The sequence below is a fragment of the Neomonachus schauinslandi genome, chromosome X (assembly GCF_002201575.2).
Source record: "Neomonachus schauinslandi chromosome X, ASM220157v2, whole genome shotgun sequence".
In the NCBI taxonomy this organism is placed as follows: domain Eukaryota; kingdom Metazoa; phylum Chordata; class Mammalia; order Carnivora; family Phocidae; genus Neomonachus; species Neomonachus schauinslandi.
Window position 1 is genome coordinate 80,571,192 of NC_058419.1, and position 23,987 is coordinate 80,595,178.

Here is a 23,987-nt window from a genome sequence, read left to right on the forward strand (position 1 = left end):
ATTTTGTACCAATCTCAACCCTATCTGAGTCCCCAGATTCAGCCTCAGGGCTTGAGCTTGCCCAACTGAGCTCCCCATGCTAAGCCCAAAGATGAACACCCCCCCCACCACCACCACCCAAGAAAGAATTTTCCAGTCCGGTTTTCTGAGCCACTCAGAATGAGAATCTCTGAATGAGAGCCAGTCCAAGATATGCTCACTAAGCTACCCAGCCCAAGATCTTAAACTGACCGCCCAATGTTTTACCCCTCAGACTAAAATCCCCAGAAAGTGCCTCAGGGTCTGAGCCCCACTGAATCACATCTCTGGTTCCCTAGACTCACTCCCCCCACTTTCTTTTTTTAAAAAATATTTTATTTACTTATTCGAGAGAGTGAGAGAGCATGAGAGAGAGAGCACACAAGCGGGGGAGGGGGGAGAGGGAGAGGGAGAAACAGACTCCTCACTGAGCAGGGAGCCTGATGCGGGATGCAGTCCCAGGACCCTGGGATCATGACCTGAGCCGAAGACAGACGCTTAACCGACTGAGCCACCCAGGCGCCCACTCCCCCCACTCTCTACTTCCTAGACTGAACTCTGGAACCTGGACTGTAGACTGGGCTCCTCAAACCAGGCTAGAGGGAACTACTGTCTGAACTGCATACCCTGAGCCCAAGACTGAACTACAAACCCAGGCTGCCAAAGCCCCACCAGAGCTTCCAGACCAAGCCCCTACACTCAGTTCCCCAAACTGCACTCCCTAGTCCACACCCCCAAATGAAATCCTAGCCTGACATCCCAGACAGAGCCTACACACACTGGACCCCTGGAAATACCAGTTTGTACTCCACACAAGGCATCTCCAGACAGAGTTCCTGATAGGAAAGACTCTAGTCTGAGCCCAGTGACCTGCCCTGGCCTGAGTGTGTATGCCCACAGCTTACCAGAGTCTTCTTCCTGTCCCTTCCCTGGTTACCTCCTACCTCTACCACCCAACATGCCCCCTGCCCTGGGGTGGGGGAGATACAGAACAGCTAGGAGAAAAGGCAGATGGCCGAGCAGTTCCAGCTCTGATGGCAACTCGGCCACTTTCCAGGTAGACAACCTAAGGCCACCACCTCTTCTCCCTGAGTCTGTTCCCTCATTTTGGACAAACAGGGCACAAATCACACCTATCTTACAGAGTTGTTGTGAGGATTGAAAGGAGCTAATTTATGCAGAGCATCTGATGGGGAGCCCTGGAGAGGGTGGGGGGACTTTGGCCCCATCCTAGGGAGTTCCCAGTCTACTGAGGGATGCAGATTTGTCAATACATGATGAATACACAGTGTGGCTGGTGGGACAGAGGGGAGCGCAGAGGAATGTGGGAACCGAGACAGGGTCTCGGCCCAGCCTGGGAACTCAGGGCAGGTTTACTAGAGGAGGTAAGCTGAATCCAGAAGACTGAGTGGCAGTTAGCCAGATAAAGCAAGACAGGACATGTTTAGGGAGGTACAAGTGGAGAAAGTTGGAGAGGTCAGCAGAAGCCAGATCTCCAAGGGCTTTCGATGACAGGCTAAAGGGCTGGGTCTTTTCCCCTGCGGATACAGGGGAGCTATTGACAGATTTAAGCAGAAGAGTGACAGCAAGCTATATGTGAGAAAGATCCCTCTGGCAGCTAGAGTGGAAGAGGGGTTGAAGATTAGAGACTCCTGAAAGGCCTGAGCTGAGACAGGGGCTACAGATCTTGAGTACCAAGACTTGGTCATGGAGGCAGAGCCTCCTAGAAAAGCAAGACTTGGTTTGCCAGGCATATGGACCCTCTTGAGAAGCACCTGTACTCCTCCATCACAGGCAGATTTTCCAGTGGGAAAATTTGGCATCATACAGACAAGAGTGGGATGCAGTACATCTGTAGCAGGGCCTCAAGTGTGGGCAGGATTTTCTAGTGTGGGGATATGTAGGGACTTACTTCAAGATTTTTTTTTTCCCCTGATGATACCTGGTCACTATACCTGAAATATGGAAATTACAGAAAAGACCAAAGAGGTAGGGAAAAAGATCACCTGTGATACAAGCCCCCAGAGAATAAGCACAATAAACATTTTGACATATTTTCTTCCCAGTGTTTTTATACATATATATTTGCGAAATTGAGATCACTCAGTGTACACAAGTTGGTATCCTTTTCTTAAAATATCCTGAGCATTTCACAAATTATGAAAAACTCTACATAAGCATCACTTGTAAAGGATGTTCAGTCTTCTGTTATATGAATGCCCATGAATTTATTTAACTGACCCCCTACAGGGGGTCAGTTAAATATTTTTTTTGGCGAGAGAGAGAGAGAGTGCGTGTGCAGTGGGGGGAGAGGGAGAGAGAGAATCCCAAGCAGACTTCTGGCTGAGCATGGAGCCTGACACAGGGCTTGATCTCATGACCCCGAGATCATGACCTGAGCCAAAATCAAGAGTCAGTTGCTTAACCGACTGAGCCACCCAGGCGCCCCTACAGTTGGACATTTTTGTTTCCGGTTGACACTGTTGTAAACACCACTGCAATGAAAGTGTGTTTGTACATAGAACGTGTATTTTCTCTTTTTTATTTATTAAGTTTTTATTTTATTTTTATTTTTTTAAAGATTTTCTTTCTTTATTTGACAGAGAGAGCACAAGCAGGGAGAGCCACAGGCAGAGGGAGAGGGAGGAACAGGCCCTCCGCTGAGCGGAGAGCCCGATGCGGGGCTCGATCCCAGGACCCTGGGATCATGACCCGAGCCGAAGGCAGACACTTAACCAACCGAGCCCCCCAGGCACCCCTAAGTTTTTATTTTAATTCCAGTATAGTTAACATACAGTGTTATATTAGTTTCAGGTGTACAATACAGTGACAATTTTACACATCACCCGGTTCTCATCAAGACAAGTGCACTCCTTAATCCCCATCACCTACTTAACTCATTCCCCACCCCTCTTCCCTCTAGTCTGGAACTGTGATACCTCTGTTTTGTTTTTCTTTTTCAATTTGCTTTGGCTATTCAGGGTCTTTTGTGGTTCCATACAAATTTTAGGATTATTTGTTCTAGTTCTGTGGAAAATGCTGTTGTTGTTTTGTTTGTTTGTTTGTTTTTTATTTATTTATTTCACAGAGAGAGACACAGCGAGAGAGGGAACACAAGCAGGGGGAGTGGGAGAGGGAGAAGCAGGCTTCCCGCTGAGCAGGGAGCCCGATGCGGGGCTCGATCCCAGGACCCTGGGACCATGACCTGAGCCGAAGGCAGATGCTTAACGACTGAGCCACCTAGGCGCCCCGCTGTTGTTGTTTTGATAGGGATTGCATTAAATGTGTAGATTGCTTTGGGTAGTACAGACATTTTACCAATATCTTATCTTCCAACTCATGAGCATAGAATGTCTTTCCATTTTTTTTTTCTTTGTGTCATATTCAGTTTCTTTCATCAGTGTTTTAAAGTTTTCAGAGTACAGGTCTTTCACCTCTTTGGTTAAGGTTATTCCTAGGTACTGTGCAATTTAAATGGGATTGTTTTCTTAATTTCTCTTTCTGCTTCTTCGTTATTAGTATGTAGAAATGCAACGGATTTCTGTACATTGATTTTGTATCCTGTGACTTTACTGAATTCATATATCAGTTCTAGTAGTTTTTTGGTGGAGTCTTTAGGGTTTTCTCTATAGGGTATCATGTCATCTGCAAATAGTGAACATTTTACTTCTTCCTTACCAATTTGGGTGCCTTTTATTTCTTTTTGTTGTCTGATTACTGTGGCTAGGACTTCCAGTGCTATGTTGAATAGAAGTGAGGAGAGTGGACATCCTTGTCTTATTCCTGATCTTAGTGGAAAATCTCTCAGTTTTCCCTCATTGAGTATGATGTTCCTTGTGGGTTTTCCATAGATGGCCTTTATGATGTTGAGGTATGTTCCTTCTAAACCTACTTTGTTGTGGGTTTTTATCAAGAATGGATGTTGTACTTTGTCAAATGTTTCTTCTGCGTCTATTGAGATGATCATATGAATTTTGTCCTGTCTCCTGTTGATGTGATGTATCACGTTGATTGATTTGCGAATATTGATCCACCCTTGCAGCCCAGGAATAAATCCCACTTGACTGTGGTGGATGATTCTTTTAATGTATTTTTGAATACAGTTTGCTAGTATTTTGTTGAGGATTTTTCATGTATGTTCACCAGGGATATTGGCCTATAGTTCTCTTTTCTTGTAGTGTCTTTATCTGGTCTTGGAATCAAGGTAATGCTGGCCTCATAGAATGACTTTGGAAGTTTTCCTTCCCCTTCAATTTTTTTGGAATAGTTTGAGAAGAATAGGTATTTTTTTCTAGAAACATAATTTTTCTTTTCTTTTTTTTTTTTTAAGATTTTATTTATTTATTTGTCAGAGAGAGCGAGAGCGAGAGAGTACAAGCGGGGGGGGGGGGGGAGCAGCAGAGGCAGAGGGAGAAGCAGACTCCCGCCTGAGCAGGGAGCCTGATGCGGGGCTCGATCCCAGGATCCTGGGATCGTGACCTGAGCTGAAGGCAGACTCTTAACCGACTGAGCCAGCCAGGTGTCCCGAGAAGAATAGATATTAAGTCTTCTTTAAATGTTTGGTAGAAATCGCCTATGAAGCCATCTGGGTCCTGCACTTTTGTTTATTGGGAGTTTTTTGATTACTGACTCAATTTCCTTGGTAATAATCAGTCTGTTCATATTTTCTATTTCTTCCTGCTTCAGTTTTATTAGGCTATATGTTTCTAGGAACTTATCCATTTCTTCTAGGCTGTCCAATTTGCTGGCATATAGTTTTTCACAATATTCTCTTACAGTTGTTTGTATTTCTGTGGTGTTGGTTGTTATTTCTCCTCTCTCATTTGTGACTTTATTTATTTGAGTCCTTTCCCCCCTTTTTTCAATGAGTCTGGCTAGGGAGTTATTGGTTTTGTTGATTAGAACATATATTTTCTTAGTATAGATTCCTATAATCAGTATTATTGAGACAAAGAATAGGCTCATCTCTTTGTTTCTTTTTCTTAAGATTTTATTTATTTATTTGAGAGAGAGAGAATGCACACGAGACAGAGAGGGAGAGAGAGGGGGGAGAGGGAGAGAAAGAGCATGAGCGGGGGTGGCGGGGGAGACAGAGGGAGAAGCAGACTCCCCGCTGAGCAGGGAGCCCGATGCGGGGCTCCATCCCAGGACCCTGGGATCATGACCTGAGCCGAAGGCAGATGCTTAACCGACTGAGCCACCCAGGCGCCCCTCTTTGTTTCCTTATATGGCTTTTTTTCTGATTATAAAAGTAATACATGCTCTTCATCAAAAATATGGAAAATACAGAAAAATCTAAAGAACACAATAAAAAGCACCCATAGTCCCACCATTCAGAGACAACTTGTTAAACATGGGTATGTTTGTTTCTAGTTACCGATGTAATTATTATTTTTGCTATTTGTAATGGTAATAATAATCCTGTTAAGCTTGCATTTTATTCACTGCCAGTTATTCCATGTACTGTGATTCTGCTGTTGTGGGATTAATTGAGATAGTTTCTGATTTTAAGTGATGTTGCTATGGACATCTTTGAGGCTGGTGCTTTCCGGGACGGGGCGGGTGTAGTCAGGCCAGGAGGAGGTACTCAGGGAGCAAAGAAGCCCTCAGAGCCTCTCCTCTGCTGGTCCCCCACTTGACCTCCCACTCTGCCCACAGAGTCTCTGGAGCTGATAGCCACAGCAGCAGAGCACTCTAACGCTGCCATCCGCAAAATGGTGAGTGGCCCTTCCAGCCCCTGCCCTTCCTCGGCCACCCACCTGTGGTGTCTTTGTCCTGGGGGACTTGTGACATGTGGACACGTCAGGGGAGGCCAGCACCTCAGCCCTGCCCTCTGCTTACTGTCTCCTGCCAGGAGCGAATGCACAAGCTGCTGAAGGTATACGAGCTGCTAGGGGGTGAGGAAGACATTGTCAGCCCCACCAAAGAGCTCATAAAAGAAGGCCATATCCTTAAGCTGTCAGCAAAGAATGGGACCACTCAAGACCGATACCTCATACTAGTAAGTGCCAGGCGTGGGGTTGCACACATTGACTTGGTACTCACTCAAGACTGTACCTCCTGCTGGCCATTCTTTCCTCTATTTTTTTTTTTTTTTAAAGATTTTATCTATTTATTCATGAGAGATAGAGAGAGAGAGGCAGAGGCAGAGGGAGAAGCAGGCTCCCCACGGAGCAGGGAGCCCGATGCGGGACTCGATCCCAGGACCCCGGGATCACGACCCGAGCTGAAGGCAGATGCTTAACCGACTGAGCCACCCAGGCGTCCCATTCTTTCCTCTATTGATTCATTGTATTTTCACTACCTACACTAGGAATTTTTTTTCTCTACTTCAGAGGTGATGTAACTAAGACTTAGAAGTGACTTGCCCAAGGTCAGCCAACTAGGGGGTGACTCTCATGCCTAGGCTCTTTCCTTGTGACCCTTGTGCCCAATCTGGGCTGTGCGTTCTCCATCTATTGCCTTGATTCCCCAACAGTAAAGCTTCAGGAGTCCCATAAGGGTAGGGAGCTGGGCCACACCTCTCCTGGGCCTTCCACACATACATCCCCAAACTTTTCCTTCCTAGTTCAACGACCGCCTCCTTTACTGCGTGCCCAGGCTGCGGCTCCTTGGCCAGAAGTTTAGCGTGCGGGCACGCATTGATGTAGATGGCATGGAGGTGAGCACCAGGAGGTGGGAGATGGGGACCTGGAGTGGGGCCTTGGTGCTGGGAGGAATAAAGTTGTTCTGACTTTGACCCCAAGTCTCTGTGTGCATGTGTGCAGAGGGTAAGGGCCCCGTGGAGCTTAGTAGTCCTCACAAAGCCTCTTTCTCCCTCCATTCAGCTAAAGGAAAGCTCCAACCTCAATCTGCCTCGGACCTTCCTGGTGTCAGGAAAGCAGCGCTCCCTGGAGCTCCAGGCTAGGTACTTGCCCTTACCTATACCTTCCCTCCAGCCCCCTCTTTTCCTTCAGTTATGAGGCATTCTAGGCCTAGTGCCAGGCTACCTCCCCAAGAAAGAGATCCTTCCAGAGAAAAGATGGGCACCTTTTCCCAAAGATGCAGGCTTGCTCTTCTGGCGGGTTTTGTTAGAAGAGAGGGAAGAATGAGATATTAATCCAAACAGGAAGAATAACAACACGGTTTATTGAAGATTCAGAAATTTAAGAGAAATAACAACCAAATGCAATGCTTGGTCCACGATAGGAGCCTAATTAGAGCAAAACCCTAAAAGACATTTGCAAGACAATAGGGAAAATCTAAATATGAACTGAACAATAGCTGTTGGGTAATTACTGCTAACTTTTTCAGGTGTGATAATGGTATAATGTTTATACAGGAGAATGGCCTTGTTTTTTCGTGAAGCATGCTGAAGATTTAGTATCATGATATCTGTAATTTATTTTTAAATGACTTATCAACCAAAAAAATACACACATATATACATATACGCACACATATATACGTACCTATATGACTATATGTGAATATATGCATATATATGAAGTAAATACAGCAAAATATTTTTTAAATTTGCATCTATATAATAGGCATACATTTAATGAATTTGTGCTATCCTGTCTGCTTTTTTGTATGCTTGAAATGTTTTATAATAAAACTTTTTAAAATAATAACATTTTAAAATAATGTCTAGCCATTTTACAAAGGGGCTTTCATATCCATCCTCTACTTGGATAATAGTAGCTCACATTTAGTGAAGACTTGCTCTTATGTTAGGCACTGTTTTAAGTTAATTTTAACTTAAACAATTTAAGTTTAAACTGACTAGTTGAATCCTTAAAACAACCCTTGAAGTAGCTACTGTTACCATCAATCCCATTTCACATATGAGCAAACTGAGGCACAGAAGAGTTATGTACCTTGCCCAAGATCCTATAGCTAGAAAGGAGCAGAGCTGGAAATCAAGCTCATGCTGCCTTCTGAGGGCCCAAGTGATTGATAGGGAATCGAGGTCAGGGTCAGGGCCAGGGCATGGATGCATATGGGTAGATGATCTGTTTCTGACAGGCTGCAAGGAAGTGAAAAATGAGAATCAGAACCCTCATTGCTGGGACTGCATGGAGGCAGAAAAGAGAGATGAGTTACCTTTGAAGCTCTGGGAGACCAGAGAGCATCCCCGAGGCCTGCAGCCAGGAAGCAAGAACAAAGCCAACGTTGGGCACATCCAGGAGAGGGCTCAGTAGAACCTGAGTGACAAGTCACATGACTCAGGTCTTCTGCTAGGAGGATGGGAGGGAGGGGGCTGCTGAGACAATGGAGCCAGAAAGGAGCACTAAGCAGTGTACGGTTTCCTCCTAGTGGCAGAGGAAAGGCATGGAGGGCTTACCTTGCAATTGCTTGTACTGCCCTTTAAAAAAATTTTTTAACGAAAAATTTCAAATATCCAGAAAAGTAGAAATAGAACAAACACCCATATACCTACCATTTGGACAACTGGTGCTCAACCTTGGCAACACAGGAATCAGCTGGGGAGCTTTTAAAAAATAGTTATGTCTGAGGGGCACCTGGCTGGCTCAGTCAGTTAAAGCATGCGACTCTTGATCTCGGGGTTAGAGGTTCGAGCCCCATGTTGGGTGTAGAGATTACTTAAAAATAAAATCTTTTAAAAAATACCAATGTCTGAAACCCACCCCCAAAGACTGATTGAATTTGTCTCGGGCATAGCCTGAACATGAGGAGTTTTCAAAGCTCCCTTGGTGGTTTTAGTGTGTGCACCAGGGTTTAGAACCACTGACTTAGGAGTCAACAACTATTGACATTTTGCCATATATATCTTTGGCTGAACCATTTTAAAGTAAATTAAAGACATGATACTTCACCCCAGGCCTTTCCTCTATTTGCATATATGTGTGTATGTGTATACACACACACGCGTTTTCTTTCTATATTTTATTATGAAAATATTTCAAAATACAGAAAGGTTTAAGAATTATACAGCGAACAACTGTAATCCCACCATACAGATTCTACAAGTGTTAACATTGCGCTATATTTACTTTATCACAAATCTATCCTTTTATCCATCCACCAATCCATCTGGTTTTTTAACATGTATTTCAAATGAAGTTACAGACATCACTACACCTCATCCCTAAAGAGTTTGGTGTGCATATTATTAACTAGAGATCAGTATTTAATGTCCTCTCCTTTTCTTGAGGCCAAATTTTCACACAGTGAAATGCACAGGTCTTAAGTGTGTACCATCAGTAAGTTTTGACAAATATAAACACTCATGTCACATGTTTTTCAACAAAAATGGAATGCTATGTGTATTTTATATGTTTTCACTTAACATAAAGAGCTTTCTATACCACTTAACATACTATATTTCACTTAACATATTATAAGCAGCTTTCTATACCATTTTTGTTGTCTGACAGTAATGATGTACCATCATTTCTTTTTCTTTATCTGATTCCTTGTTGTTGGACACTTAGGCTGCTTCCAATTTTTCATAATAAATAGCATTGCAAACCTAAATATTAACTCCTATCCTTAATTTTTCATGAAGTGGTTCTAAGGATGTAGTCAGATTTTCATATTAGAAAAATACTTTTGATGTCTGGTGGGTAGATGTGGAAGGGGATTAGAAGGAGGCCAGGCAGGAGTCAGCCAAGAAACTGGGTCCTCTTCCTAGTGAGAGGTTTATGGAGTTATCCCAGCATAGAGGCCTTGGAGACTACGGGGCAGACAAGGAGAGGTGGGAAAGGAAGGCAAAAGGAAGACGTAATTCGCATTGACTGAGCACCTAGTGGACCAAGGATTGTGCTGGGCACTTTACATACCACTTCAGTTACTGCTCAGAACAACCCAGACTGATAATTCTCTCCATGTAAAATGGAGAAGAAAATGGACTAAAGGAAAACAAACTGCCCCCCTTTCTCAAATTTGCCATTCCGACAACAGGGAACTATTTATGGTTCTTGTATGTTCCATACTTTTACACACACCTCACCCATAGCCCTCTACCTGAGGCCCAGCACCTCCTTGAAGAAACCTTCCTTAACAGCCCCACCCAAATTCCAGGCTGGGGCAAGTCTCTTCTTCAGGGCTTCTCAGCCCTATTTTCCCTCTGTCACAGTGCTGATCCCCCTGTATTGTCCCTGTCTATCTCCCCTCCTAGACCATGAGCTCCTTGAGGGTAGGGTCCTCTCTAAGCCCCAGGTTCCTAGCACAGGGTCTGGAAAGTATTAGTAACTATTGAGTAAATAAACTCAGACAGGCTACATGACTTGCCTAACGTCACACAGTAAGTTAAGGACCAGAGGGTCAAAACCCTGGTCTGTCTGACTCCAAAATACCTACTCGTTACCATTACCGTTGCTTTTGGTTGGCCTGCCTAACCCAACATTTTTCTTTCCGCCCCCCCCCCCCTTCCCCAAGGACTGAGGAGGAGAAGAAAGACTGGGTCCAGGTAACATCCAAGAAGGCTTTGTGGTAGGGGGCTGGAGGAGTATTAACAGGTCTCCTTGGGGTTGGTGGACTCTCCCCTAAAACTCATATCAGACCAGAATGGGCCTGGACACCTGCTTTCCAACAAACTTTACCATCCCCGTTTTACAGAGAAGCAAGCCGAGGTCCAGGAGTTAAACAGAAACTCACAAATTCTCCCCTTAGAAAGCTGGTTCCGCTGAGGGTGTAACCCCAGTGAGTTAAATCCTGTAAAACCTTAAGCCCAGAGAGTGGCCAGGAAGACCTGAGTTTTTTCAACCACTGATCCCCCTCCACCATTTCACAAATTTAAGAACTGAGAACTGGATTTGGGATTGGGCTTGCTCAAGATCGTATGCATAGCAAGGGGCAGAGTTTGGCCTAGAAGCCAACTTTTCCGACTCCAGGCTAAGTCACAGGAAGGTGAGGTGAGGGTGGAAGTGGGTGCGTTGTGAGGTGATCTGACCTCTTATTTCTTACAACCTCCTTTATAGGCCATCAACTCCACTCTCCTGAAGCATGAACAGACGCTGGAGACCTTCAAACTGTTGAACTCAACAAACAGGGAAGATGAAGACACACCCCCTAACTCTCCAGTAAGAGTCCCCACCCTCTCCCCCTGCCCTGGGACCCCTTCCAGGTTTCCAAGTCCCCACTTTACTTTGAAATGATCCTTGCCCCTTCCCAGAGAGTAAAGACCAGAGAGGCAGTGCATGACCTCGGAAGCACAGTCTTCTTTTGGTATGGCCGCAGAGAAATCATGGGGGAAACTGAGGCCCAGGAAGTAAAAATGACAGTGAGGTAGGGACAGAGCAAGGACTCAAAGGCAGGTCTTCTGAACGTATGTGCTGCCTCCCAATGATGAGCCAAGCCTTGGGGCAGAGGGCAGGGGCTGGCTGCACTGGGCTGGGGAGTAGCTATCTCTGACCTGGGACCTGGCCCTCTCTCCAGAACGTGGATCTTGGGAAGCGGGCACCTACACCCATCCGAGAAAAGGAAGTCACCATGTGCATGCGCTGCCAGGAGCCCTTCAATTCCATCACCAAACGCAGGCACCACTGCAAGGCCTGCGGGCATGTGAGTTTTGGCAGGCAGGGGCAGAGCTAGGGAGGGGACAGGCTGGCAGCCCAGAGGCCCACTTCTCAGCGGGTTACCCTCCAAGCGCGGGAGGCCATGAGGCCACTGTGGGAGTTGGTCCACTGAAGGGAAAGACCTGCAGGAACCAGGCTGTTTTTGCCCACTTGCCACCCCAGGTGGTTTGTGGGAAGTGCTCCGAGTTCCGGGCCCGCCTCATCTATGACAACAACCGCTCCAACCGTGTGTGCACGGACTGCTACGTGGCCTTGCATGGGGTGCCCGGGAGCAGCCCGGCCTGCAGCCAGCATACACCCCAGCGCCGGAGGTCTATCCTGGAGGTAAGAGCCAGGTCCCTGACTAACGCTCCCACGCTGACCACAGGGGCCCCAGCCACCCAGCCGGTGTGACTGACGCCAGGGCATCTCTGAAATGCTAGGGTGCCATGTGCATCCACTGAGCAAGTGACCCAGGCTCGGAGTGAGTAAAATGAGTGCAAGAGTCAATGAAAGACCGATTTTTATTTAAGTGCTTTAGACGTTTAATCCTCACAGTAACTAAACTATCCATGCTATTACTATCCCTGGGTTACAAATGAGGAAACTGAGGCCCAGGGAGTTATTTGCCCAAATTACACAGCCAGCGAATGGCAGAGCTAGGATGTTTTCTCAATTAACAAATTATCTTTTCTTATTACAAAGTAGGATATGTGCACTGAAGAAAATTAGACAATATAAACAGAAATAATAAAACACCATATTGCTTCTACCCACTAGATCACTACTATTAATAGCTGTGCTATAGCATGTACACACATTTTTGGTTTTGTTTTTTAACCAAATTGAGGTATTTATTTTATTTAACACTCAAAGAATGCTTGCTCTAGGGGTGCCTGGGTGGCTCAGTCAGTTAAGCGGTTGGCTCTTGATTTCAGCTCAAGTCACGATCTCAGGGTCCTGAGATTGAGCCCTGTGGTGAGTTCCTCACTCGGCGGGGAGTTTGCTTGAGGCTTCTCTCCCTCTCCCTCTCCCTCTGCCCCCTAACTCCCACTCGCGTGCACGCGCACTCGCTCTCGCTCTCTCAAATAAATAAATCTTTTTTTAAAAAAGAATGCTTACTCTGTGCCAGGCACTATTCAGAGCATTTTGCATACATTAACTCATTTAATCCTTACAACGGACCTGTATGTTCTCCAAGTCAGTACATTTTCATCTCGAGCTGGGATTCTGAGCCAGACTGCCTTACCCAGCTTCCCAGTCCTCTTCACCACGATGCTAGGTTGCCTCTTGCTAAATGTAAGGCACAGGTGTATGATGGAAGAGGACGAACAGGGGAGGTGTAAAGGCCTAAGTGACTTGAGGAATGCGTGACTGATGGAAGAATGCCTGCGCAGCAGCCAGGTGCCCCTGCTGAGACACCCCTCCCACCAACTCTTCGGAGGCAGCAGCCATGGCAGTTCAGCAGACAAGCCTGGCTTTTGGTCTCCAGTCTAACTCACTGTGGGGGGAGGGAGGGCGAGGGGCACTGGACAAATCCCTCCTGCCATCTGAGCATCAGCTTCATCAATCCCTATGCTGAGGGGGTGTCAAAGCCAAGAGGAGCCAAGCCAGGCCTTCTATTGACACTGATGTCCCCCATGTCTCTGGCCACAGAAACAGGCCTCAGTGGCTGCGGAGAACAGCGTCATCTGCAGCTTCCTACACTACATGGAGAAAGGTGGCAAAGGCTGGCATAAGGCATGGTTTGTGGTGCCTGAGAACGAACCCTTGGTGCTGTACATCTATGGAGCCCCTCAGGTGTGCATCCTATTCCTTCGGGTCCTTCCCGCCACCTGACAAAACCAGGCTGTTCCTCCTCCCCTTCGGTCCTTGACCTCCCCTTGGCCTTGGGGGATTGGGTAAGGCTAAGAGGAAATCAGAACCCCTACCCTTGTGAGACAAAGACCAAGTAGAGACGAGGAGTGACTGTGGGCCAACATGTGTAGGGAAAAGTGGGGTGAGCTGGCGGAGCTAGTTTCCTGGAGGAAGCCAGAGTGGAGGTTAGGCACTGCTAGGTCCAATTGGAGCGGGGAAGAACATGTAAGTGGAGGCAAGAGCCGAGACAAAGGCCTGCAAACATTATTTGGTATGTGCTAAAGAGACTAGCCCAACTGGTTTTGGTTGTGGGAGGAAACAGGTATTTGAACTAGCCTGCATGCTAGTTGCCTCAGTTGACATTTTTCTATTGCTATCAGTGGAGCCACGGAAGGTTCCTGAGCAGGGGAAGGAAAAGAAGGGTTCAGCAGATGCAAAACTAGTGAGAAGCCCAGACTCAAGGTGACCCCAGCTCTGTCCTGTTCCCTAGGATGTGAAAGCCCAGCGCAGCTTGCCCCTCATTGGCTTTGAGGTGGGACCTCCTGAGGCAGGGGAGCGGCCTGACAGAAGGCACGTCTTCAAGATCACCCAGAGCCACCTGAGCTGGTACTTCAGCCCCGAGACGGAGGAGCTGCAGCGGCGCTGGATGGCAGTGCTCGGTCGGGCAGGCCGTGGGGACACGTTCTGCCCAGGGCCCACACTGTCGGAGGACAGGGAGATGGAGGAGGCACCGGCGGCAGCTTCAGGAGCCACTGCTGAACCCTCCGAAGCCCCCCAGACCCGAGACAAGACCTAGAGGGTTTGGGAGGAACTGGGGCCCCCTGCCCCACACCCTAGCTGCCCATGTCCAGTTGGGGGGCCCCAGCCCCCTCCCTCCCAGCTCAGTCAATACTTGAACTCCCATCATGGGCACTTTCAATCCCCAGTGCTGGGTCTTGGGTTTTTTAAATTCATCTTTTCACAAAACATGGGCTTTAAAAAAAATTCCTACAGTGATGTTAATTTTTTTAAAATCCCTGTCCCCAGGAAGGGTGGGAGCTGTTGCTAGACCCCCCCCCCGAATTAGGCCATTTTGTCCCCCATCCCCTCAACACCCTACAGATCCTGCCTCCACCCAATTCCCCCCAAAGCACTGGAGGCAGGAGATCTGGATTCAAGTGCCAGCTCTGCCACTGACCCTATGGCCCTGGCCCAGCCCTGCCCCCTCAGCCGGTGTCTTTACACGTGTTACATGGGGCAGGGAGCAGACCCCTCCTGCCTCTCCCATGGCTTACAGCTTCCACCCGGCCCCAAGACTACCCAGTATTTTATCGTCCAGACCCATGGCAGGGCCACAGGGCAGGACAGGGGAATGGGTGGGGAGGACAATGGATACTCTTTGTTTTGTTTTGTTTTTTTTAAAGAAAAATACAGTTTATTTCGGGCTTATGGAAACTTTCAGAGTGCTGCTGTGTTCCATTTGTCCATCTGTTTGTTTGTTCAAAGTAACAGGCTGCTAGGATGGGCCCAGAAACTGCTCCCCTACGGAGCTCTGAAGCCCGGCTCCTAAAAGGCTGATTCCAAGGCTCTCCATGGGTCAAGTCACAGATTAAACAATAAGGTACTATTCATTGAGGTTTTAAGCCTCATCCCAGGATTTGGATAAGTGTACAGAAAGAGGGAGGAGCCAGAAAACAAAGCCCAGGTCCCCCAAGCTCACCACCTAGCCAAAGTCTTAGACTTCCTGAAGGAACCCAGGACTGGAGGCTAAGCTGCAGAAAGGGAGTGTTCCTGGGAGGTTCCAATTTCTGGCCAGGAGTACAGAGCTGCTCTGTGTGTGTATGAGCGGGGGGAGAAGGAGAGGTACCACAGCTATCTTCATTCACATCTTCGACTCATCTCGCTTCTGGTTTGCAAGTTCATGTCACCATTCCTGACCCAGCAGGGCTATTGGTTCTCCTGCTGGTCCTCTCCCTTCACAGATCCACCTGGTCACTGTCAACCAGTGTTTAGCTTCTCCTCCAGTCACGCCCTCACCCGCTCATCCCTCCCTCTTCACACTGACCGCACCTGAGAGGCAATGTGCTGGGAAACCAGGCCTCATCATGCAGATAGTAACTTAAGGCCCAAGGGGCTGTGGTGAACCAGGCCACACTACCTAGAGAGCAAGGACCCTAGCGCTCTTCTTCCCCTGGAGGAAACTGGACAGGGGAACAGGAAGAGGGTGGAGATGGGGCAACCAGTCCAGGAGTCCACAACCCTCCCCCAAACCCCTACAGACAAGTCTCAAAACAACTAGCAAGCAAGGGCCCAAACCATTTCCAGCCCCACTCATTTCTTTCTCCGGACAATGGTCCAGCCATCCTCCACTATATCGTCTTCTTTAATAGTCTGGGAGTCTGGACCAGTGGATTCAGGCTGGGGGCAAACCCCATCTGTAGCTGCCCCATCATTCGTAGCTGTGACCTGGAGGAGAAATACAGGAGAGAGCTAAATACAACACCTGCTGGCTGTGGCCACTGGAGACCCAGGCTCTCTTCCCAGCTTTGCCAGGACTGGCTGTGTGACCTTAGGAAAGTTCCTTGCCCTCTCTGGATAATATAACCCCCCCCCCATCATTTCCCTATGAAACTAGCTGATTTCCTAGAAAATTGAAGGTATCTGCATCTCCCCACCCAAGGGGCACCCCTTTCACCTCCATCTCCTCCACGCTGTCCGCATCATCTTCATCCGTTTCTCTGGCTGTTGTAACTGCAGTGGCTCTGACCCTGCACTTTCTTTGGGTGATGTGAGAGGCCATCTCCTTCAGAGCAGCCCCATCACCCCTCTGGAAGTGGTAGAACATGGTCTGTAGCTGCTGGCTCACCTACCAAGAAAACATTCAACCAGGATTTTCTAGATTTTCTAGAGAGATTTTCTAGAGAACCTACAATACAACCAGCATGTGTTTGCAGCAAGAGTAGGGAGGGGTTTAGGATTTTCCAGAAGAGAATGGGGCTTTTTCTTCCCCAAGGAGTTCACTAATGAAGGAACCATGTATGAAAGACTCAGGTGAGAGCCTAAAGTACGGAAGGAGAGCTTCCTAGCAAGGAAGGCACTAGAACTCGGTTTGAAAGACAGAAGAGGTAAAAGAGAAGGCAATCCCAGCAGGAATTGATGGGGAGAAATGTTAACCAGAAGAGGGGTGGAAATGTACCTGGCCTGACCTGCCCTTGGGATGGGGTTGAAGAACGGACCCGGCTGAGAATGTTGTATGGAGAGAAATAAAGGAGGAGGCAGAGTTTGGAAAGACCTGGGAAGACGACTTTTCCCTTTAGGCAAAAGGGAGTCACAGAAGGTTCTTGTGCAGGACTCAAGAAAAGAATGGTTAGACCCAAGAGTCTTGGCCTAAAAACAGACAGGGAGAGGAAAGACTGCGGGCAGGGAAATGGCAGTTATGTCCACGATATGCTCACCTGGGGCAGACTCCCATCCTCCACAACTGTATCAAATTCGTTCGTCATGAGCTCCCCGAGGAAATCCTCCACCTCATCTAGCTCCAAGTCAGCTGAGTAGGAAAGCAAAGACCAGCCAACTGAATCACTCTGGCCTACTACTATTCAATACCTACTTGGTGAGTCCACATGTGATTGGTGGGTAAAGGCCCAAACAGCGAGCCTTTTATTCACTGTAGTGCTCTGTACTCCAGGTTTTTACGTGATTTTTAAAAACCCACCAAACAAACGCTAAATATAAATACCTAATTTCCAATCTCCTGCGTCTTACCAAACCCTCTTATTCCCACAGCATCCCAACCACACTCACCCTCTTTCATCTGACCTATTTTAACTGGCCTCCTCTCTGTGACCTTGAGCAAGTTACTTATCTCTGTGCCTGTTTTCTCATCTACAAAGTGGGGCTAATAGTGGCCTTCTTGGAGGTCTGTTATGAGGAGTCCCCTAAATAATGCCTAACATAGGAGAGACCCATAATCCATGTTAATCTCCATCACTCAAGGGCTGAAGTTTCTGAAATGTAGAAACCCTTCACAACTGTGGCTCCACTGAACGGGATAGGTAAGAAAAAATGGATGTTACATACTTCCAATGATGAAATCATCACAGCCTTGCCATCAACATCCTACTGTGTGATTTTGGCTAATCCCTCCCCTCTAGGCTTCAGTTACCTTCTGGGCCCATGCTCTTTTTCTGAATTAGAGAATTACTCAAGAGAGTCTTCCACAAAGCTCCTCACTCTCCCTTCCCTCTGGGAGAGCTCAATTCACTCCCTTGACTTTCCTTACCACTCTCATCTAATATCCCCCAAAGCTGTCTCCAACCCAGACTACACTCTACCTGTTTCACAGATGCCTCAGGCCCTCCATATCCAAAGCCAAACTCATCACCTTACCCTTCAAACCTACTTCTCGTCCTCCAGAGTTCCTCTATTCCATGAAAGGCACCTAATCCACCCAGCGACTCAAACCAGAAACCTGCCTCCTTTTCCCTCCCTCTTCACAGCCGAACAATCTCCAAGGCCCTAATCCATTGCTATTGCCACTGCCCTAGTTGGGGCCTCATTATTTTCTAGACAGAAATAACCTTCTCATCAGTCTTTCCCTCTCCAGTCCATGCTCCATACGGATTATTTTCTGAACTTTCTAGTCAACAAATCCCATCCCATTACTCACCTTAGAAAGGGCCCACGAATTTTTATCACCTACAGCAGTGTTTCATATCCTGCTTTTCAGAAATAGCTGTCCTGCTGGTTTTTAAAGGAAGCTATCCATAGAAAGCTAATGGGAAACAAAGGAAAAGAGGCTTCTTTTTTGTGGTTCTTATCTTTATCCAAGCTTTTATTATGTTAATGATTATTATGACTCCTAAGGAGGAGCTGAAAAAAAGTTCTTACATAATTTGACTGGAGAAGCTTTTTCTTCACAGAACTAGTCTTCCACAGCCTACATTTTGGCAAATGCTGGCCTAACAGACAAAACCAAAGGCATGTAAGGTCTTCCACGTCTTAACCTCTTCCTGGGGCCTCCCCACCCCCCCCAGCTTCATTCTCAACCACTCCTACCCTCCTTATACCCACAAGCGCACCCACACCCTTACTCCAATACTGAGCTCCCTGCCACTTTCCAAATATAACACATCATCTTCTCATACCACAGAACTTATTTGTGTGTTGCTCTCTGTCTCCCCCACCTAGTTAACTCCTTTTCATCCCTTAAGACTCAATCCAATCACTACCTCCCTGAACAATCTCCAAAAGAAGCCTCCTCAGTCTCAGGCTACCCAAGCACCCTGAGCTCCTCCTTATTAGAACATCTATCACCCCGAGTGTAAATGCCTACTTACTTGAGTGGATCCATCACTAGATGGTAAACTCCCTTGACAGAACTCTGCCTAATGTCATCTACAAGACTAAATACCTGAATAAAGAATTTTGTAAAAATCTTAATATGCAAAAGACCCTCTACAGGGTCCCCTATTCTTACACGACCTTCAAGACACATCAAAGGTGTAGATCTTTGCTGTCCAAATAACCAAATGTGGTTACTGAGCACTCAAAATGTGGCTAGGCACACTGCAAACGTGCTAAAATTGTAAAATACCCACCAGATTTTGAAAACTTAATACTAAAAAGGGATGTAAAATATCTCATTAGTAATCTTTTATACTGATTACCTGCTGAAATACTTTAGATATACTGAGTTCAGTAACAATTTCATCTGCTTCTTTTTACTTTGTTGAAGCGGCTGCTAGAAAATTTTAAATGACATGATGTGATTCGCACTGTATTTTTATTGGACAGTGCTGAGATGGGTACTTTAATATCCATTTCAGGAATCAGGAAACGGAGTCTCAGGTAAAATAACTTGTCCAGAGTGATACCGCGGGGCAATGGCACGGCCTGTAAGGCATCAGAACTCAAGATTCTGACTCCCAAAGCCTGTATTCATTCTACTTCGACCTTAGTTAGGTACCATCCCACAACTGTTCAAGAGGAAGTGCGTGCTCCCTAGGACCCGCCTCCTCCTCCCCACGCCCCCACAGACAGGTCGCAGCGCCTCACATTCACTCACCATTGCGGAAGAAGTACTCCTCTACTGCACCCCCCAGCCACTCGGCCTTCTCCTGGCTGTGCACGCCCCCGAAGCCATTCTCCACAGCGATCTGCGAACATAGGCCCGAGCCCACCACGTCAGCCTGGAAGCCGGCCTGGGGAGGTGTAGGGTTGGCTGTTTATGCGGCCCGGTGGAGCCTCAGGCGCGAAGTCCAGCCAACTCCTGTTCTGCCCCAGACCCTAACCTTTATCCTAGCCGTGGCCCCACTCACTTGCAAGGCCTGCCAGGCTTCCAGCGCCGCACGGACGCCAGCCCCGAAGAGCGCCCGCGAATCTTCCCCAGCTCCGGCCATCATCCGGCCTCAGACCACGTGATGCCCAGGAGGCCCAATCGCTACGCAGCACGGCCCAGGCCGAAGGAGCCGAAAGCCGAACCTGAGAACGCCTATGTGCCTTTCCGCGGACCTGGCAGCAAGACTAGAGCAATAGAAAGGTCTGTCAGAGCAATGGATGACATCACCTCGGTTACGCCTATGTAATAAACCAAAGGAAGCCAGGAGTGGAGGTCGCGCGGGGCCATGGGTTCTTGAAAAATGTGGGAACTCAATAAAGATACGGATTCCAAGCCTTGGAACAGAGGAATCAACCTCAGGGAGCATCGCCTTAAAATCCGCATTTAAAAAAAAAGCATCCTAACACCCATAGGACACTGCACCCAACAGCAACAACAGAATATACATTTTTCTGAAGTGCACCTGGAACGTTCTCCACGACAGACCATAGGCTAAGTCATAAAGCAGGCCTCAATAGACTTTAAAAGGATTGAAATCATACAAAGTGTGTTCTCCCACCACAATGGAGTGAAATTAGAAATCAATAACAAAGAAATTTGTGAAATTCACAAATATGTGGAAATTAACACACTTCTAAATAACAAATGGGTCAAAGAAAAAATCATGAGGGAAACTGGAAAACAAATTGAAAGGAATGAAAACGAAAGCACAGCACACCAAAATTTATGAAATGCAACTAAAACAATGCTTAAAGTGAATTTTATAGCTATAAACACCCATATTAAAAAAGAAGAAAGATCTCAAATTAATAACCTAACTTTTCACCTTAGGAAACTGGAAAAAGAAGAACAAAGTAATCCCAAAGCAAGCAGAAGGAAGGAAATAATAAAGATTGGACAGAAAATACATGGAATAGAAAACAAAAGCTATAGAGAAAATCAGTGAAACAAAAGTTGGTTATTTGAAAAGATCAACAAAATTGACAAATTTTTAGCTAGGTTGGCTAAATAAAAAAGAGAGAAGACTCAAATTACTGAAATCAGGAATGAAAGAGGTGGCATCACTACGAGCTAGCCAAAAAAGACTACATATTGTATGATACCATTTAATATGAAATGTACAGAATAGGCAAATCTACAGAGATAGAGAATAGGTTAATGGGTTGCCTGGGTCTTGGGGAGGGGGAGAAATGGGGTTTCTTTGGGGGGAGATGAAGATGTTCTAAAATTAGATGTGTGAATGTTGCTGTTGGGGGCTGAGTTGTGTGTCATCCCCTCCATTCATATGTTGAAGAGCTAACCCCCAATACCTGAGAATGTGACTGTATTTGGAGACAGAGCCTCTAAAGAGGTAAATAAGGTAAAATGAGGCCTTAGAGGTACATGCTAATCCAATATGATTGGTGTCCTCATAAGAAAAGGAGATAGGGCATAGAGAGAGACACAAGATACACAGAGAAATGACTCTGTAAACACTGAAGGTAGACATCTGCAAACCAAAGAGAAAGGCCTCAGAAGAAATCAAACCTGCTGACACCTTGGTCTCAAAGCTTGAGAAGTTCGAGAAAATAAATTTTTGTTGTTAAAGCCACCAGTCTGTGGTACTTTGTTATGGCAGCCCTAGCAAACGAATACAGTTGCACAACACTGTAAATATACTAAAAACCACTGAATTTTACACTTTACATGGGTGAAATTTATGACATATAAATAATATCTCAATAAAGCTGTTCTTAGAAAAATAGCGTAGGTGCTTTCCTCTCACAGCAAGGATTGCAAAATTTGGACTAGACCATGTTAACAAACAGTACTGAAACTTCTGTGCCTGGGCCTGTGCTGAATGCTGCTGGGTTACGCATGGGGTTTGATCAAATGCCTAAGGAGTTTACAGGCTGTCATGCAAGACTGGCCAAGGACCCTAGAGAATGATCAGTGCTCTGGGTGAATCTAGGTGTTAAAGGGCTTGAAGCAGATAGAATTTTGCAAACTGTGTTTAAGAGAAATAGTACAAATTAGGTATGAAAGTATTGCTTTGGGGCGCCTGGGTGGCTCAGTTGGTTAAGCGACTGCCTTCGGCTCAGGTCATGATTCCGGAGTCCTGGGATCGAGTCCCACATCGGGCTCCCGGCTCAGCGGGGAGCCTGCTTCTCCCTCTGACCCTATCCCCTCTCATGCTGTTTATCTCTCTCTCTCTCTCAAATAAATAAATAAAAATAAAATCTTTAAAAAAAATAATAAAAAATAAAAAAATAAAGTATTGCTTTATTTTTATAAAAGAAATCACAAATGTTACAAATTACAAAAATTTTAAAAAACTGACAAATACCATAAACATTCTCAAACCCCCCCCCAAATAAAATATTTTTATCAATTTTTTGACTTGCCTCTCCACTAATTTTTTTTAAATATCTTATTTATTTATTTGACAGAGAGAGAGCATAAGCAGGGAGAGCAGCAGAGGGAGAGGGAGAAGCAGGCTCCCCCGTGAGCAAGGACCCCTGTGGGGCTCCATCCCAGGACCCTGGGACCATGACCTGAGCTGAAGGCAGCTGCTTAACCAACTGAGCCACCCAGGTGCCCCATCTCCACTAATTTTTGCTTTGGTTGCAAGCTCCTTGATACCCTCTTCTAAATGAATAGGACAATTGTTTTATAATAACATTTTCTAGAGAGAATACAAAGAATTCAATTGAATTCAATGTCATTCAGTTGATACAAATTTTTATTGGTAGGTTAGAAAAGTTTTGACTTCACAATTTGTTATTAGTAAGGTAAATTTTAAGATTGTTGTTAAATTTGGGGGAACCTCTATCTAGTTTCTTTACATGTGAGCTGTAAAATTTCAGAGTATTTTAACTGTTCTTGTGCAGTGACAAATCTTAAATGCTCTTCCAATTGACAGTGCTCAATAATCAGGGACTCGGAAGTGGCCTGTGTAAGTATGGGGTGCTGAGGCTTAAGCTTTACTAGTTCTATAATAAATCCATCTCTGTGCAATGTGAGGAGAAGGGAGCACAGGGGCTCATGAGAGTCCAGCAGAGGGGGCCCCTGACCCAGCCTCGGGGCTTGTGGCAGGCTCTCAGAGATGATGCTTGAGCTGATTCTTAGAAGTTTGAGTGGAATTTTGCCAGGTGGTGGGATGTGTTACTAAAATAGAGAGAGAGAGAGAAAGAGACTTTCATGCTGAGGAAACAATGTATATACAAAGACACAGAGGCAGAAAACAACATGGTGTGTAATGATAACCATGAGTGTTCCCAGGCTGATAACTTCAGGAGCCATGAACTCCTACAGAACTATTGAGACTCATTCCAACAGACTCAGCAACTTAAATTGAGTTCAAAGAAGCCCAAAGATATTGAGATTAATCACCTCTGCATGAGTTTCCAGGGTCTAAGTCCTCAAATGTATATGGAGAGAGTAGGTAAGATGCTGGTCACCAGTTCCAGTGTGTTGTGGAGGTTTTTCCCACACCACCAAGTAATTCTCTGACATCAGCTGTGTGTCCTCCAATTCAACTCACTTCTGATACTGCCTACCTGGAGATAGCCTCTGATCCCACAGGTTAAAGGTTCAGTCTTACAAAACTGCCCCCCTCCACACACACACACACATCACATGCCAAACACAAGTGCAGGTTGTCACCTGCCCTTCTGACCAAAGAGCTACATATGGGTGGGCACAACAACCGCCTCCTCTGGTTCAATTAATTTGCTAGAGTGGCTCACAGAACTCAGAGAAACATTTTACTTACTAGATCATCAGTTTAGGGACACCTGGCTGGCTCAGTCAGAAGATCATGTGACTCTTGATCTTGGGGTCATGAGTTGGAGCCCCACACTGGGTGTAGATAGATAAATAAATAAACTAACTAAAGTTTAGATTATTGGTTTATTATAAAAGGATATAAGTCAGGAACAGCCAGATGGAAGAGATGCATTGTGCAAGGTGTGTGGGAAGGAGCAGGGAGCTTCCATGCTCTCTGTGAATCTCCCTGTGATCATCAACCCAGAGGCTCTCTGACAGGGTTTTTATGGAGGCTTCATTACATAAGCATGATCGGACATTGGTGATTTGTTGTTGGTGCTGTTGTTTAGCTTTTATTTCATAATCATAAACTTCATTCTGCAATCCAACTAGACTTGGAGTAAGGAAAATATGGAACCCAGAGAACTGCAGCAAGAGCACAAAGATTATAGGATATTTCGAGCAGATGGAGGTGAAGGGGTGCTCTCCTGAGCTACAGAAGGAATGGTCTGGAGGTTAAGATAAAACACAAGTCAAATTTA

The 23,987-nt window shown here is 46.2% G+C and overlaps 2 protein-coding genes across 3 annotated transcripts in view; one reads left to right on the top strand and one right to left on the bottom strand.

Moving 5' to 3' along the window:
- FGD1 (FYVE, RhoGEF and PH domain containing 1) overlaps positions 1 to 14,757 on the top strand; it is a 40,567-nt gene extending 25,810 nt beyond the window's left edge. Inside the window, exons 9-18 of the mRNA XM_021699697.1 lie at positions 5,677 to 5,735; positions 5,873 to 6,019; positions 6,587 to 6,679; positions 6,846 to 6,925; positions 10,405 to 10,435; positions 10,947 to 11,048; positions 11,404 to 11,529; positions 11,706 to 11,867; positions 13,179 to 13,322; positions 13,870 to 14,757. Of these exons, the coding sequence (XP_021555372.1) occupies positions 5,677 to 5,735; positions 5,873 to 6,019; positions 6,587 to 6,679; positions 6,846 to 6,925; positions 10,405 to 10,435; positions 10,947 to 11,048; positions 11,404 to 11,529; positions 11,706 to 11,867; positions 13,179 to 13,322; positions 13,870 to 14,175 (1,250 nt within the window). The 3' untranslated portion in view covers positions 14,176 to 14,757. The remainder of the gene's footprint in view (positions 1 to 5,676; positions 5,736 to 5,872; positions 6,020 to 6,586; positions 6,680 to 6,845; positions 6,926 to 10,404; positions 10,436 to 10,946; positions 11,049 to 11,403; positions 11,530 to 11,705; positions 11,868 to 13,178; positions 13,323 to 13,869) is intronic.
- Positions 14,758 to 14,775: 18 nt separating this feature from the next.
- TSR2 (TSR2 ribosome maturation factor) lies at positions 14,776 to 19,764 on the bottom strand. Of its 2 annotated transcripts, none has more exons than XM_021699578.1 (5): positions 19,679 to 19,764; positions 19,426 to 19,516; positions 16,814 to 16,905; positions 16,054 to 16,224; positions 14,776 to 15,824 (listed from the first exon to the last, which is right to left on the bottom strand). In XM_021699578.1, the coding sequence occupies exons 1-5, from the start codon at positions 19,760 to 19,762 to the stop codon at positions 15,690 to 15,692; spliced, it is 573 nt and encodes a 190-aa protein (XP_021555253.1). In that variant the 5' UTR covers positions 19,763 to 19,764; the 3' UTR covers positions 14,776 to 15,689. The 2 variants fall into 2 exon arrangements, with proteins under 2 accessions (XP_021555253.1, XP_044767892.1); XM_044911957.1 differs by having other exon boundaries at positions 16,054 to 16,215; positions 19,679 to 19,759.
- Between the last annotated feature and the right edge of the window lie 4,223 nt (positions 19,765 to 23,987).

Bases quoted from the DNA above. Each gene is read 5' to 3' on its own strand.
- TSR2 (XM_021699578.1), bottom strand. From the start codon at position 19,762: ATGATGGCCGGAGCTGGGGAAGATTCGCGGGCGCTCTTCGGGGCTGGC. The intron at 19,517-19,678 runs GTGAGTGGGGCC...CTATGTTCGCAG, and splicing joins AAGCCTGGCAGGCCTTGCAA to ATCGCTGTGGAGAATGGCTT. The intron at 15,825-16,053 runs GTGAAAGGGGTG...TTTCTCCTCCAG, and splicing joins ACAGCGTGGAGGAGATGGAG to GTCACAGCTACGAATGATGG.